Source organism: Garra rufa, chromosome 4 (assembly GCF_049309525.1).
Source record: "Garra rufa chromosome 4, GarRuf1.0, whole genome shotgun sequence".
Lineage (NCBI taxonomy): Eukaryota > Metazoa > Chordata > Actinopteri > Cypriniformes > Cyprinidae > Garra > Garra rufa.
In genome coordinates this window covers 22,498,238-22,514,093 of record NC_133364.1, presented here as the reverse complement: position 1 = coordinate 22,514,093, position 15,856 = coordinate 22,498,238, and the positions used below count along the sequence as shown (strand labels likewise).

The 15,856-nt window shown below is 37.7% G+C and overlaps 1 protein-coding gene across 1 annotated transcript in view; it reads right to left on the bottom strand.

Moving 5' to 3' along the window:
* The window catches only part of nav3 (neuron navigator 3), a 205,567-nt gene that overhangs the window by 38,638 nt on the left and 151,073 nt on the right, over nucleotides 1-15,856 (bottom strand). The window contains exons 13-15 of the mRNA XM_073837793.1: nucleotides 2,694-2,814; nucleotides 2,207-2,471; nucleotides 449-1,178 (exon numbers count right to left, since the gene is read on the bottom strand). Coding sequence (XP_073693894.1) covers nucleotides 449-1,178; nucleotides 2,207-2,471; nucleotides 2,694-2,814 — 1,116 coding nt within the window. The remainder of the gene's footprint in view (nucleotides 1-448; nucleotides 1,179-2,206; nucleotides 2,472-2,693; nucleotides 2,815-15,856) is intronic.

Below are 15,856 nucleotides of genomic sequence, written 5' to 3'. Positions count from 1 at the left end.
GGGCCGCTGACAAGATTTCAGGTTGTCTAATGGTGGCTGGAAGTGATACAAGAGTGAGACAGAAGTCTATGAATATGACTAAACCAACGAGCTCCGTAATCCATCACAAAATTTCCTGGATCTCCAAGGTAAGCCTAAACTTATTGGCGAATCAATTCAGCATTGCAGTGCAGCCTGAGGCAACTCAAATACTAAAGAAACATGCTGGAACGCTTCCTCTGCTTGGGGCCAAGAGGTCACGACATCATGGGTTGAGCCAAACCACAAAAAGCAATGGTTATTTCTTTCTGTCTGCCTTTGTCCATTTGTCTCAAGCTAATTTGCTTACTTTGCTTTCATATTTTAGTCTTATCTCTGCTTACAGTACGTCTGCCTTTTGTCATCTTTGTCTAACTTTTCTTGTCCTCCCATTACCCCAGTCATTTTATTCACTAAGAAAGTCTGTTACCTGCGGAATGTGGGGGATGCAATGTCTGGGTATTTGGAGCCTGGCTGTCTGAGTCCAGTTTGGGTGGATGTAGGACTGGATTTGGGGGAGGTGGACAACCCTGTTCCCTCCTGATCCGATCCTGCAACTTTCTCCTTATCTGTCTGGTTGATGGTGACAGGACTTGAGCGTCCTGATCCTACTTTCCCAGGGTCTCTTCTTTTTGTGCTGGTTGGGGTTCCTACCACCCCTCCACTACCTCCCGCAGACTTTCCGCTAACATTCGAATCAATGCTGCTGGAGCTAGAACGATGCCCGCTGCGGCTCACCACGCTGCTTCCCCCGCTAGATGACTTTGCTGGTCTAGGTAGGGAGCGATACTGGAGTGGAACCTTTGAGCCTCCGCAACCTAACAAAACAGCATCATCCTGGTGTTGAGCACCATCAAGACTTGTCTTCCGCCCGTTGCCGATTGCTGTGCCCTTCCCGATGCCTGCAGACTTGGGAACCTTGCCTAGAGTAGCAGAACCACTGGTCAGAGTGGCTCCGCTGGCTGTGATGAGGGCTCCGGCAGGACCTGGAATCTTCTTAAAGCCAAAGGAGCTTGTGGTTGGTGGCCGACCGATGCCTGAGGGTGGCTTCTTTCCTTCATCTCCGCTACTCTTGCCTGCATCTGATGGTGAGCGCTGGATACTTGGGCTCTTAGATGGAGTCTTGCCTTTCTCAGATGCCTTGGCATCATCTGTTTTACCTGTCAGCACAAAAATGCTTGTTATGGCACTGGTACCTCCTGCTTAAAGGGTTTATTTCTGGAATAAAATTTCATGATAATTTACTCACCCCTATGTCATTCAAGATTTTCATGTCTTTCTTTCTTCAGTCGAGAAGAGATTAAGGTTCTTGAGGAAAACATTCCAGGATTTTTCTCCATATTGTGGACTTCAATGGGACCCAACAGGTTGAAGGTCCAAACTGCAGTTTCAATGTAGCATCAAATGGGCTCCAAAAGACCCTTATTCCTAGGCTGGGATCCTGTAGAGCCATTTGAAGCTGCACTGAAACTGCAATTTGGACCTTCACCCAGTTGGGTCCCATTGAAGTCCACGATATGGAGAACAATCCTGGAATGTTTGCCTCAAAAACCTTAATTTCTTTTTGACTAAAGAAAGACATGAACAACTTGGATGACATAGGGGTAAATAAATTATCAGGATTTTTTGGCCAGTTTTTGCATATTTTTTGCAAATAATTTCACAACCCAATCAATCATTACCAATACAATGCAAAACCACTCTGCCAAACACTGTTGTGTTCCAGCCAATGGCACTTTTTTGCAACTCAGCAAACAGCACAGTTAAGGTACTCTCGGCCAAAATTACTTGTTTCCCAAAGAAAAAAGTAGGTAGAGCTTCAGTTGCAAAAGTTGGCTGAGATAAAGAAAAAGACAAACACTCAACAGTCCCTTAAAGTTACCAAAAAGCCTCTTCTCTTTTGATTTCACCTTCTCTTTGAAGCTACAGTAAGCAATTTTCTGGAATACCACGCATAAAAGGTCCCCTACTGACAGATATCACTGAAATTGTGCAGCTTTTTGTTTTGTAACCAGCTAAAAGGAATCATTTTCTTTCATGCTTCCTTGAAGAAACTTGCGAGTTCCATTTGAAAAGTTCTTTAGAGGACTGACATTTTGAAAGGGTACCTAAAGGTTTTCTAAAGGGCCTGAGAAACTGCTTCTTTTCATTTTTTTTTACAACATTCAACTGTTTGAGAGTTTGATACCTGGTGTTTTGAGAGAGGTGGACGTGCCTTTGGTCCGTGGTGGCATGATGCCAACCTGTGCACTCATGCCCCTCCTCCAGGAGCCTGTCTGAGACATGGACAAACCTGTCTTCTGGCCAACATCCTCACCCTGACATGAAGAGGATGGGGATGAAGTCTTCCACTTGTCCATCCCTGGCTCCATCTCTTCGTCAACCTTCTTTAGATCTTCAGCACCAGCCCAGCTGCTAGCATCCTGCTCGTGTCTGTGCGTATCTTTATTTGACTGTGAATCACACAGACACACATATTATAGCTCACACAATGAAATCTCACTTTGGCAACCCATCTGACAGATGGACAAACTTTTCTTACTAGCCAAAGCAAAATGTCCAAAACTCTCAGTCTGTTCAATCTGTTGTGGCCTACTGACAGATTGCTGATACAACGCTATTTATAAAAATGTGTGTGAGGAGAACAAATACATATAACTAGAGTGGATGCACACCTGTGCTGCTTTGCTCTTGCGAGATGAGATGCCAGAATACGTGGGTGGATTCAGATCGTCAGTGCCGATGTTGTCTAAAGTATCACTCAAACCACTGCTGACTGAACTGCTGTCATCCCAGCTGTAGAGACAGAAAGAGAAAAGTGTTAAAAATATTTTACCTTATAAGCAGTGTTACCGGTCAAGTTGTTTTGGTTTTGGGTTTATTTTGCTCATGTTTTCTTTGTTTCTATAGGTTGCCTGCTAAAGATCCAGATGTTCTTAATTAGGGAACTGAGCATATAAGAGATCCATCCTTGTGTGGGATGAGGCTTTTGGACTTTTTTATTTTTTATTGTTTCCCTGAGATGGGATGTAACAATTGGGGGTTCGTCCGGGATGTTAATGCTGCAAAAATAAGGGCTTCTTATTTACATCCCATTCACATCCCCAGTATGACTAAACTCATACTTAATATAAACTGATAGACCAACATACATTAGTTCACAAAGTTAGGAGATTATTCGTATGATTTATGAGCATTTTGTGCCTTGTGGACATGTCCCATTCATGCTTTGGTTGGTTTTTAAGGTTTTATCTTCTGGAAATATGAAGAGAAAGTTCATCCCCACAAGGTTTGTCTTTGATTAGACCTTTCCAAACATTCATCATAAGGACCAGGACTGAAAATATGATTGCAATGCATGTTCATTCATATTTCAAAGCCTGCTATTGTTGACTCACTGTCACCATCTTATTCATATTAATGTGCTTAATTAGTCCACTCTGCAGCTTCACCACTTCAATTCTCATTAACTATTGACAATATTTTTCCCTCCACTCCTTACGTTCTCATTCCTCTCCATTTACCAGACCGCATCTAATTAATGAAGGATATTAAACAGTAGCTTTGACACCCTCGACTTTGTTGACCCAGTTGAAAATCCTAGAGGAAAGACGGGTGTGAATGCATATGAAGTTATTATTACTGCCCAAGCAGTAACATGGCCAAGTCAATTGCAAACTCATTTTCTGTCTATAACACTAGATCATTTGCTGCTGTTATGAATCGTCTACTGTCTTTCTCTCATGTGATCATGTGTGTGCATGCATATGTCCTCACATTTAATAAATTCTTCAGATCTGAGATACTGTGTTCAACTCTCTCATGACTAGTGGCTGTTTGCTGCTGGACTCTACAGACTGAATTGACAGCTATACCGACACGAAATCCATTTAGACAAGACAAAGAGAAACATCCTGGCATTTACCGACATCTTCTGACATAAAAAGAGTTCGCTGAAATATTCAAACCTCTTTCCTGATGTCAGTATCTACAGTTCAATTATTCATATCGATTCTACGATTCTGAGTAGTGCTTACAGAACAGTGTTGGCATTGAAAATTCAATAGATTCACGTCCACCCAGGAGACGTGCCTGTCCAGGATGCTTTGTCTTCTTCTTGAAATGTTTGACGAGCTAGTAAAGGTTCTCTCGACTTTTCTAATGTATGCAGGACAGAGTGAGAAAGAAAGAAAAGTTTGAGAGGCTGAAAGCGACTGGATAATAATTGTGAGAGACCCCGCAGGGCTCTTAACACCAGCGTGTGGGTGTTTCTGAAGATACCAGCGTTAGAAAGAGACTCGGTGGGTGCGAGTATGTGCGCAATCACTCTAAAAATATCAGTATTGATTTTTCAACATCCTTGTTTCTCCCTTATTTAACTCCAGGAGCACTTGACACATTTAGCTTGAGATCTGATACTGTTATACAATAAAATATAAATTAAACATTAGATGGCAAACTTTAAAGGCTATTATACAACAGATCGTTTTTTTTATTCTGATTGTTAGACAAACTAACTATATCACTTGGCAGATAGTCTCACTTGAAATCCTCCCAGTCAATTCAAGTATGCATTGAAGTCTATTGATAACATCAACAATGGTAGTGCCTAAAAAGTGTGTTTAAACTATGCATTAGTTGAAACTTTTCAAGAGTGAAATGACTTCAGTATCAAGTGGCTTGACACACATTAGCAGCTAACGCTTTAACACCTGGGTAGAGTTATTGACTTGTTGGTGCTATGGCAGTCTTGAGTTTAGATGAATGTTAAATCAAGCTTATTACTGCAAGCTGAAGTGTTGCAACAGAGCGCCTACACAAATCAATAACCACCGAACGCTATTCCAACCAAGCTGACAATTTGCTAATATGCACTCTGCTGAAACTTTACCCTGTCTGAAAGCTTTCTAAGGCTTTCTGGCTTTTCCACATTGGCCCTCCCACAATGTAACAGTAAACATCTAAAAGTGTGGGACTCAAGCTTAGGTGGGCATCCTTTGCCAGTGGGACACTTTTTGGCGAGGGCTTACTGGTTAAGGTCACCTTGACAGTCTTGTTTCCACACACCCTTGTCCCCGCTGAGAGTGCCCACTGCTTCGAGAGAATGACATCAGCAGGAAAAGAGCACAGTCACTGTTGTGCAGCCAGAATTGTGACTAAAGCTCTAGTTTAAAACTCGACTTCACTGAAAGATGATCTAATTTTGGATTTTCATGTTAAAATGTATTTAGGTTTGACTGTTTCATAGTATTTCATAATATCTTGAAATGTAAAAATTAGGCCATGGGCAGCATCTCAAATACATATTCCTGGTAACTGACCATGAGAAATGAACTGAGACAAATGTTATATATTTCAAAGCACATTGTCAATGATGGCAAAATGAGCTGAAAATGAGTTCAATTTAGTGCAGTTTAAGATAACATTACCTGGCTCACCATAAAGCTAGACTATTATTTGAAAAGTCTTCTTATGCTTGATCTGCAAAATATGATTGTTCTCCTGAACAGATGGAATATCAATTAATCAATTCATGTTTTAATGAAGTAGTGAATCATTACCTCAACATTTGGCTTCTTAGACTAAAATTTGTCACAGTTAATTCAGCAGAACAGTCTTTCCAGTGAAGTTAATATACAAGGTTTTTGAGAAATCCTGGAATAGGCGATATATGGTCTGTTAGGGTGGCAACATTCTCTGAAATGGCAGGAAGCTCCGCCTCCACGTACAGTGAGACAAACAGCCCACTTTTATGAGTTATCCGCTGCCGTTTTACAGGAACAAGCATGCTGCCTGTTCCAATCATTCTTATTGAAAGGGAATCCCGGGTATTAAGACTTCTATGCGCTTTGGGTGTACGGCAATACACAATGAAAGCGCTATATAAATGCATCATTCATTCATTCATTCATTCATTCTATGGCTTAATATAATGTAAATGATGTCTCTTACTGAAATATGCAGTAGAAAACCCATGACAGATTTATGCTTTTTTTTTTAAATCACATCATTTTATACATATTTTGGTGGGTGCTATTATTTCGATTATGTAAAATGGTTGCACTCTGTGAGCTACTGGCACCACCACAACTGGGAAATCACAACTTTGGAAACAAAAATACTGATATGATGACCACAGCTACTGAAAGAGCTTACAGGTGGCGATGGATATAAGCATAGGTCTAAACCAAATGCCGTTACATCTATTTTTTCCTACAAGGAGTCTAAATGGCCCTGGATATCGAGGGAAATCTGCACTGAAAAACTCCTTCAGTGGCTGTGGCATCATGACTAACATCCGAATGTTTACATTCTGCCAGGATGGCTTCTAGGGTTTCTTGTCTCTGCCGTTTGTAAGCTCTTTCAGAAGCTGTGGTCTACTAAAAGCCTCAAAAGCATCAGGGCTAAAGTGGAGAGAACAAAGACGCGGGTCTTTAGGAAGTTTTATTTATGTTCTTATTGCTAGGAAAGCAGTGAAGACTTACATTGTCGTGTTGCCCTTCGACTAAAAATTACAACTGAAAACCACACAATGTGGCTTTATATCAGTATTTTATTTTCAGAGTTGCTTATTCTGAGTTGTGCTGCGGTAAAAATAGCAACAGGTAGTGGCAGTAGCTCCCTGCGTGCAACCATTTTGCATCAGCGAAATAATGGCGCCCCACAGTCCAAAATATGTGGATTTAAAAAAAAAAAAAATCTTTTGTTGGTTTTCTACTACATATTTCAGTTAGAGACATCATTTATGTTATATTAAGCCATACAAGGCAGATATTTTTTTCTGAGCCTCACCATGAGCTTTCTTTCGCTATCTCCTCTTGTGTAATGTAGGCTGCTATGCATAACAATACCCACAAAAAATGCTAAAACGTTTCATATGCTAAAAGCCAGTACAGATCAAGTTAATACAATCTGCGCACTAACCTGTGGAAAAAGCACCTGACTGCTACAATTTGGTATGCTTAACTGGGACTGTACAACATGATTCCACTATGATTCAGTGTAGTTTTTTATAACAACAGTCAGACCTAATGTTGCTAGCCAGATAAAGACCCCAGAGAGCTGCCCTAGAAGCTTGCCAATATGGGCTGAATATTTTATTCTTTCCTGTGCTGGACCAGGACTGACAGTCAGACCAGGGTGGCATGAATGTCTATTCATGACAGCAATTCTAGTCTGAGAAAACAAACTCAAACTGCCTGCAATGTTTGCCCCCACTTGTGTCTTATTGAAGATGATGTTTTTCTAGTTTATAATTCACATCAGCCAAGTTGCTACTTAAAATGTGTTTCTGACTGCTTTTAATTCTTGTGTTTGGTTGGGTGAATATTTTTACACCTCACAGTATGAGTGTCCCTATTCGTTTTATTTTTATCGAGTGTGCAGTGCAAACGTCCATTCAAGCATACAGTAATATTCTCATGCAATATTCAGTGATGAAAGAACTATGCAACAATAACACTCAAGAAAGAGATTTGCGACCCACGTGGATCAAGACAAATACAATTCTCGATCACTTGCTGTGTCCATTGGTCTGTTAAATATATTTCATGCTGTGGCATAATTATGGCAAAACAACATAATTCAGAAGAAAATGAACCATTTTTTGTATGGTATTACACACACATATATGCTGTTTTATAAGAACATGCAGCCATCAGCCAATCATTTCCACTTCCATAAATCTAATTAAACCCTCAAACAAGAAGTACAAGAATTCAAAGATTAAGATAAGTCTTAAGGACATGATGCCATTTTAATTCTTTTTAATTCTTCACGATGCCATGTTAATTAATTTCAAAGAAACTCATTTACAGAAACAATGTCAGCTATCCAATGATCCCCAAAGGGAAAATTTACAACATTTTGCAGTCTTCCAATGTTGACACTGATATAAAAACACACTGAAAGCTTTTTCAAATGTACAACATGAAGAATAATCCAATTTAACCGAGTATATCTTGTCAGCATTTATCAAAAACAATAATATCTAGAGAATTAGCTGTATATTAAACCAAAAGGTGACAGGCCTGTTAGAGTCACCAACCAAAGTATGTCTCAAAATCAAAGTGAGGCGAAAGGGTGAACACTAACTCACCACCTTGCGATTGATGCTGTCTGGCTGTCTGCGAGCCGCCCATGTCATTCTGTAGCTCCAGGGGAGGAGAAATCAAGAGAAGAAAAGCAAAGGAGAGAGGAAAAAAGGAGGGGAAAGATAGAGGAAGAACGCAACCCACCTGCTTGGTTGCGAAACACGGGCTGGAGGGAAGAGAGCGACATCTCGCCACTTCTTACAGCTCCACCCCACCCCCCACACCTCACCCCTCCCCTGGGCCCATCATGCACTCTGAGAAATGCTTCAGACATCCTCAACCAACTGGGGCGTTGCCAGAAGAGACAGACTCCAATCAAAGTCAGAGTCAGGGTCAAACTTAAAGTTGCATGCTGGTTAACACAAGGGGAATCATGCAAAATGACCTTTATGAGCTAAAACTTTGGGAACTGGAAATATCCATCTCTATTTATAAATTCCTAATGGTCCTGATTAAATAAATGCATACAAGATGCGTCATTCAAAGTAAAAAAAAGTGAAATGTTCTTTGTACAGCTTAATCAAATCAGTTTGAATGGAATGGCCTTGTGGAGGCAGAGTACGACAATGTCTCTTATGAAACCAGGGACAGTCAAACGTCACTGGCTTGAGTGAAAAAATGTGCCTGACTTCTGCATTGCAGAGGAAACCGACAACCAGCCGCCACGAAACACTAAATCCTCAGACCTGAGCTTCGGATACACCGCATTACTTCTGGAAATCAATACACTGGCACCACTCAGGGATGTAGAAGCTCTATTTTTCAAACAGACAAACCCACAATCATAGAAGCAGTGAACTGTATTCTTGATTACTGATTGTATGACATGAAATATGTGGAAAGGACAGCTGATAAGCAGTGTGACTGTGGTAACAGTGGTGCAACAAATCTCTCTAAATGTCTAATGATTATTATTCTGTTCTTACCGCCACCACAGTGCTGGCTCTGTCCCATTTGTTTCTGCTGAAGAAAAGGCAGTTCAGGGCCATTTCAGTTGGGTCTGCACCGCCCTTTTAATCATAAAGGCCTGGAATCATAGCTATTTATTTGACACTCTTTAAAATTTGGATTCCACACAGTTATTTAGTTATCTAGTCATCATGCATTTGGTGCCATGTTTTGTGTGAGGCTGGAAGGTACAGGGATGATTAAGTGTAATAGAATAGAGTAATAATTTATAAAATGCATATATTAATGTGTTACATTTTGTCTGGGAATGAACCCTACTCTGCTCAGTTAATATAAAAGGTATTAAAATATATATTAATATATGTAGGCTTTAATAATACATGATTTAAGAGAAGATAAATTATATAAAAGGGTCAACAGAAAATTTCTAGCTGCTTTGAACTTTAGAAATGGCTAATTAATTGTATTATTGTGACTTAATAATATATTCAAGGACAACATACATTTACTACTTTATATACACTGCTGTTCAAAAGTTTGGGATCAGTAAGAATTTTTAAGTTTTTTTTAAAGAATTCTTTTATGCTCATCAAGGCTGCTTTTAAAATGCAGAACAAACGGTAAAATTGTCAAAATATTATTACAGTTTAAAAGTAATGCTTTTCTATTTCAATATATTTAAAAAAAAATAATTTATTCCTGTGATGCAAAGCTGAATTTTCAGTATCAATACTCCAGTGTTGAGTGTCACACGATCCTTCAGAAATCATTTTAAAATGCTGATTTATTACTTTTTGTTATGTTGGAAACAGTTGTGCTGCTTAATATTTGTTTTGGAACCTGTGATTCTTTTTCAGCATTCTTTAATGAAGTTAAAAAACAGCATTTATTCAAAATAGAAATCTTTTCTAACAATATAAGTCTTTGCTATCACTTTTAATTATCAATTCAACATATCTTTGGTGCATAAAAGTATTAATTTCTTTCAAAAAAAGAAAGAATAAAAATGTACTGACCAAGATCATTTAAACATTGTTACAAAAGATTTCTATTTTAAATAAATGCTGTTCTTTTTAACTTTTTATTTATTAAAGAATCTTGAAAATCACAGGTTACAACAAAATATTAACCAGCGCTAATGTTTTCAACATTGATCATAAATCAGCATATTAGAATAATTTCTGAAGAATCATGTGACACTGAAGACTGAAGTAATGATGCTAAAAATTCAGCTTTTTCATCATGGGAATAAATTACATTTTAATATATATTCACATAGACAACAGTTATATTACAATTTTACAGTTTTTTTGGATTTTGATCAAATAAATGCAGCCTTGATGAGCATAATACACTTCTTTAAAAAACAAACAAACAAAAAACATTATAAATCATACTGATTCCAAACTTTTAAACAGCAGTGTTCTACTCAGTCTTAAAATATATAGCTGACTATATACTGTAGTGTCCTTTGCAAGGAGATTTTGATATTTAGAAGTCTTTGGCTTTAAAAAGTTTGAAAACTCATTATATAATGTAGTAATGTAGGCCAGGTTTTTCTGTCTGGGCTCTAATGAAATCTCTTGTTTGTTTATGCGGACAGTGTTTCTGTTTACATCCCCAGGGCAATGATCAATCCAAATGCTCTATTACTTACTGACTTTGAGCAGTGTTTGTCACTAGTGGAGTATCCTATTGAATACATTTTCTAAAGAGATGCACACAGTCTGCATGAGAAATTGTCTATGAATCCCAAAACCCAGACAATGCAAGCACAGAAAGAATGGCTTGATTTTTGTATCATTCATTCTAGAAAAATATGCCGATAGTTGTGACATACATTGAGCAATAATGGCTCAATGATGGTTTTGTATTGATCAGAAGCCTCTAATAGCCGTGACAGAGCAGCATCTGCAGCATCTGAAATTAACTGAGTGAGACTTGACGCACAACTGATTCCAACGGGATTTGCTGTTAGCATGTTGCTAAGCTAATGAATAAAATACACTAACCGCAAATAACTCAATGAAATTAATAAGTTTGCTTGTGATCAAAATTGGATTACAAATTGTTTGAAAAGGCCCAAAAATGCTGTCAGGGTAAGCAGCTGATGTTACCTGATCTCATGAAGAAAACATATCTGTTAGAAATTTTGTGCATGATGCGAAATATGTACCAATAAGTAAATATCACTGTTTCCAATAGAAATGAAAACTAACAAGCTTGCTCTGTAACTCATTCAGTACGGAATTGGACTTAGGATGCAGAATCCTTGGGTACAAAGCGTCTTTTGAAAACGTCCCCACAGGTACATTTTTTGTGTCTTGTAATAAATAAAATTTGATTGAAAGAAACATAAAGGACAAAAAAAAATAGTGAAATACTAAGGCAGCATCTTAAAGGGTTTATCCCAGGTGAACGTGATAATTACTCTGCTCTTCTGTAAAAGCTTGCAGATGAAGTTAAAAACTAAAAGTGCTGAACAACAAAATAAGTGTCTGAGTAGCTTTCTCTGTTTAGTTACTACTTAATGTCACTGGGGGAGTTAGAATAGATTTACATTGACATAGCAAAAAAAGTTTGTCTACTGAAAATGAAGATGAAATATGTAGAAAAGGCTCAAGAGAAAAGAAAATGTTATTAAAATGAAACTGTTGCCATTGAGGAAAGAAACTATGTGGGTTGACCTTAAACTGTCTGAGTCAGGCTCTGGTTGATTTGGTGGACTTTGATGGATAGTCTTGAATGCAAAGGGAAGGAAACACAAACCAAGAGGCTGGCAGGGGGTCTTAGTAACAGGAGTCATGGGAAACATGGTCGGATATTGCAAAGTGTTACTGGAGACTTCAAACAGAGAGAAAACAGTCCTTGAAAAATGGTATCACAAGTACCTATTAACTTTGTAATCAGCATCTTTTTTTTTAAATTTCAATGCACTTTATCTAGATTATGTACTGTTTCTAAATAATTTGGAAATAATGCATAATGCAAAGGAAAGCATGTTTTAAGAACTTTGATAGCAAAATCATTTAGAAGACAAAACCATATGTGACCCTGGAGCACAAAACCAGTCTTAAGTCGCTGGGGTATATTTGTAGCAATAGCCAAAAATACATTGTATGGGTCAAAATTATTGATTTTAATTTTATGCCAAAAATCATTAGGAAATTAAGTAAAGGTCATGCTCCATGAAGATTTTTTGTAAAATTCCTACTATAAATATATCAAAATGTAATTTTTGATTAGTAATATGCATTGTTAAGAACTTAATTTGGAGAACTTTAAAGGTGATTTTCTCAGTATTTTGATTTTTTTGCACCCTCAGATTCCAGATTTTCAAATAGTTGTATCTCGGCCAAATATTGTCCTACAGTATCCTAACAAACCATACATCAATAGAAAGCTTATTTATTGAGCTTTCATATGATGTATACGTCTCAGTTTTGTAAAATTTAACCTTATGACTGGTTTTGTGGTCCAGGGTCACATATAAGTAAATAAACAAAATCTACACTACCAGTCAAAAGTTTTTGAACAGTAAGATTTTTAATGTTTTTGAAGAAGTCTTTTCTGCTCACCAAGCCTGCATTTGTTTGATCTAAAAGTACATTGAAAACTGGAAAATTCTAAAATATTTTTACTATTTAAAATAACTTTTTTTATTTGAATATTTTTTCAAATGTAATTTATTCCTGTGATTCCTACAGAATTATTAGCATCATTCTTATGTTGAAAACAGAGTAGAATTTTGTCAGGTTTCTTTGATGAATAGAGAGTTCAGAAAAACAGCATTCACCTGAAATATTTTTAGGACTGTTTTAAATATTGATATTAATAATAATACTAAAAATGTTTCTTGAACAGCAAATCAGCAAATTAGTATTAGTATGATTTCCAGGGCCGGATTTAGCCAGCCCCATTAGGGGGTGCATGTAGAATATTGGGGGGGCAAATTATCTATGCAAAGAAAACTATACTAACTATGCTGTCATCATATCAGTCCACCTATCCATATCTCTATCTTCTCCTTTGATCCATTTGATTTGTCTTATAGGTTTTATGTTTGATGCCCTACCCTCTGCATTTACCCGGGCTTGGGACCGGCACAAATATGACACTGGCTTTACTTTTATCAATCAATCAATCAATCAATCAATCAATCAATCAATCAATCAATCAATCAATCTATCTATCTATCTATCTATCTATCTATCTATCTATCTATCTATCTATCTATCTATCTATCTATCTATCTATCATCTTTTCATTTTTTTGTCTTTTTATTTTATTCATATATTTTTTTATTTCTTTTTTTGTGTATTTTTTTTACAAAATTTTTTTTTTAAAGCATCAGTCGTCTGCTTTTCTGTGCAAAAAGACTAACAAATGCATGCATATCTAGGCCTGTGGTTATGCCCTTCTCCTGAGCCAGAATAACTACATTTCTTTTTCTTTCATGTAGCAATAGTGCGGCGGAAGGGAGTAAGAACACGAGACAAAGTGGAGAAAGAGCTTTAGCATGATGGAGATGATATTCCAATCACAAGGGAGGATACATACATGCGATGGAGCTGAGGAAATGCATTCTTATACCCGTGTAGATATTTGCAAACGGTAGAGAGGTCTTTAAACTCTACATTGCCATCATCATCAGTCTTTTTAAATTCTTGTCCAGTCTTTTTGCATTTCAGTTTTCACAGACACTAGTCAATATCGCGATTTGAATTAAGTGACAGACCAACTTTGGATTTATTAATCCAAAAATCGACGAAATCTGTGGTATTCCGCGCTATAGTAAAGTCGTTTTTTATGAATGGAGTGCGCGATCCCGTCCGTGTTTTCGCAGAGGAGACATTGTAAACGCGCGATCATGTAGAGACAGAATTTACATACCTTCGTGTAAATAGGATAAATAGCATAAGGCAATTTAGTTTGTTTGTTTTATGAAATTCGGAATTTTGCATGCCTTTACGTTTGGGGGGGCAGTCACAGCATTTAGGGGGGCATTGCCCCACCTTGCCCATGCCTACAGTATGTCCGGGCCTGATGATTTCTGAAGGATCATGTGACACTGAAGACTGCAGTAATGATGCTGAAAATTTAGCTTTGATCACAAAAATAAATTACTTTTTAAAATATATTCAAATAGAAAACAGTTATTCTAAATAGTAAAAATATTCACAATATTACTGATTTTGCTGTATTTTGGATCAAGTAAATGCAGGCTTGGTGAGCAGAAGAGAAAACATTAAAACTCATGACATAAAACTTTTGACTGGTAGTGTACACATTTACAATAGTTTAAGAATATAAACTATTGGAATTACTGACATAACTTTTCAACCTTTGTTCAATGTTGACATAAATAAATGAGATATAATTATAAACCAAATAATGATTTGTAGAAAAAGAAGGCTCTACATATATATACCAAAATACTGGATGAGAAAAAAAAAATAGTACAAAAATAAAACAAAGCCAATATTCTAAAATATAACATTAAAAAGTGTATAAATCACTTTGTATGAACAAAAAAAAAAAAAAAAGAACTTTGCCTCCTCATTTCAGAACACCAGTGCACACCACTGATATAAAAATATATATATAAAAAAACTTATCAAATCAATAATGAGTTAAAAGAGCAACTTTGGGGAGCAAGGCAAGAATAGTCATTAATTTATGAAGTGAGCAAATGAATCTCAATTAGTGAGTGATTTCCTGCACCAAATGAGATGGTGCGGTGACCATCTATAACCTGAAAGAACTCCATGACTCCATTCCAGTGTGATGAATGAAGGTGCATGAGTCTGAATCATTTTCAGTTTAGAATAATAATTCATCCTGTCAGACTTGTGTATAAAAACGCTGAATCAGTCACAAAACTACATTTGTCTAATAGGAATCTTTGTCAATGACTGTAAAATCACATCACAACAAAATCCTCCCGCTGTTTACCACAGAATAACAAAACCGCAGATCATTTTAACATCAGTCCTTCAAACACCACAAACCCTCATATCTTCGTTCGCTCTCACTCCCTGCACACGAATAAACACAAACCAATCCCCAAAGCTTTCCTTTCAAGTACAAAAATGCCGAGCAAGCTGTCATAAGCAGCCAGCCTCTTTCTGTGAGTCTGAAAGCGAAGGGTTTTACTTATTCATGTCCGCGCGCTGTCGCACGGGTCCTGCTTTCTCAACCTCAGAGCTGCCGCTAGCCATGCCTCATCTATGTTGCATGATGGGAGTATTTATAGCTGAAGTCGTTTAGCCACTGTTGGATTAATCTCATGGCAACTGACTTCCAGACATCATCACAATGATGCATGTAAAACTTTTTGCCAGACAGACACTACAGTAAATTCCCTTTACATCCAGCCTGCGATGGTTTCAAATGACCTGCTTCACGCAAGTCAGCGCTGTCTTTTGTCTTTTTAATGAATGTTATTACAGGATTACTAAAAACAACACTGTGAGATTATAGGACGATTTACTAGCAGCAGCCCACTTTTGCACTTTAGGCCGGATTTCTACGAGGCAAAATTATTGGCATTATACGAGAGACGTGTTGCTGTTGGCCAGGCTGCATGGCTGCTTATTCAGCAGTCAGTTTTAAAAGGGCAACAGCAGATTGAAATAATCTCATTTTCCCCAGCCTGAGGGTTTCAAACTGAGCCACACGCCACAGCAGGAGAGAGAGGGAGTAAGCTTTGTTTAAATGCCCAAATCTCAGCAGTCACACTCTTTGAGGTACTACACACAGATGGCCGCTCAAAGCATATGACAGCCACAATTACACTGCTACATACTGCCGATATGCAAACACACTCCTGACTG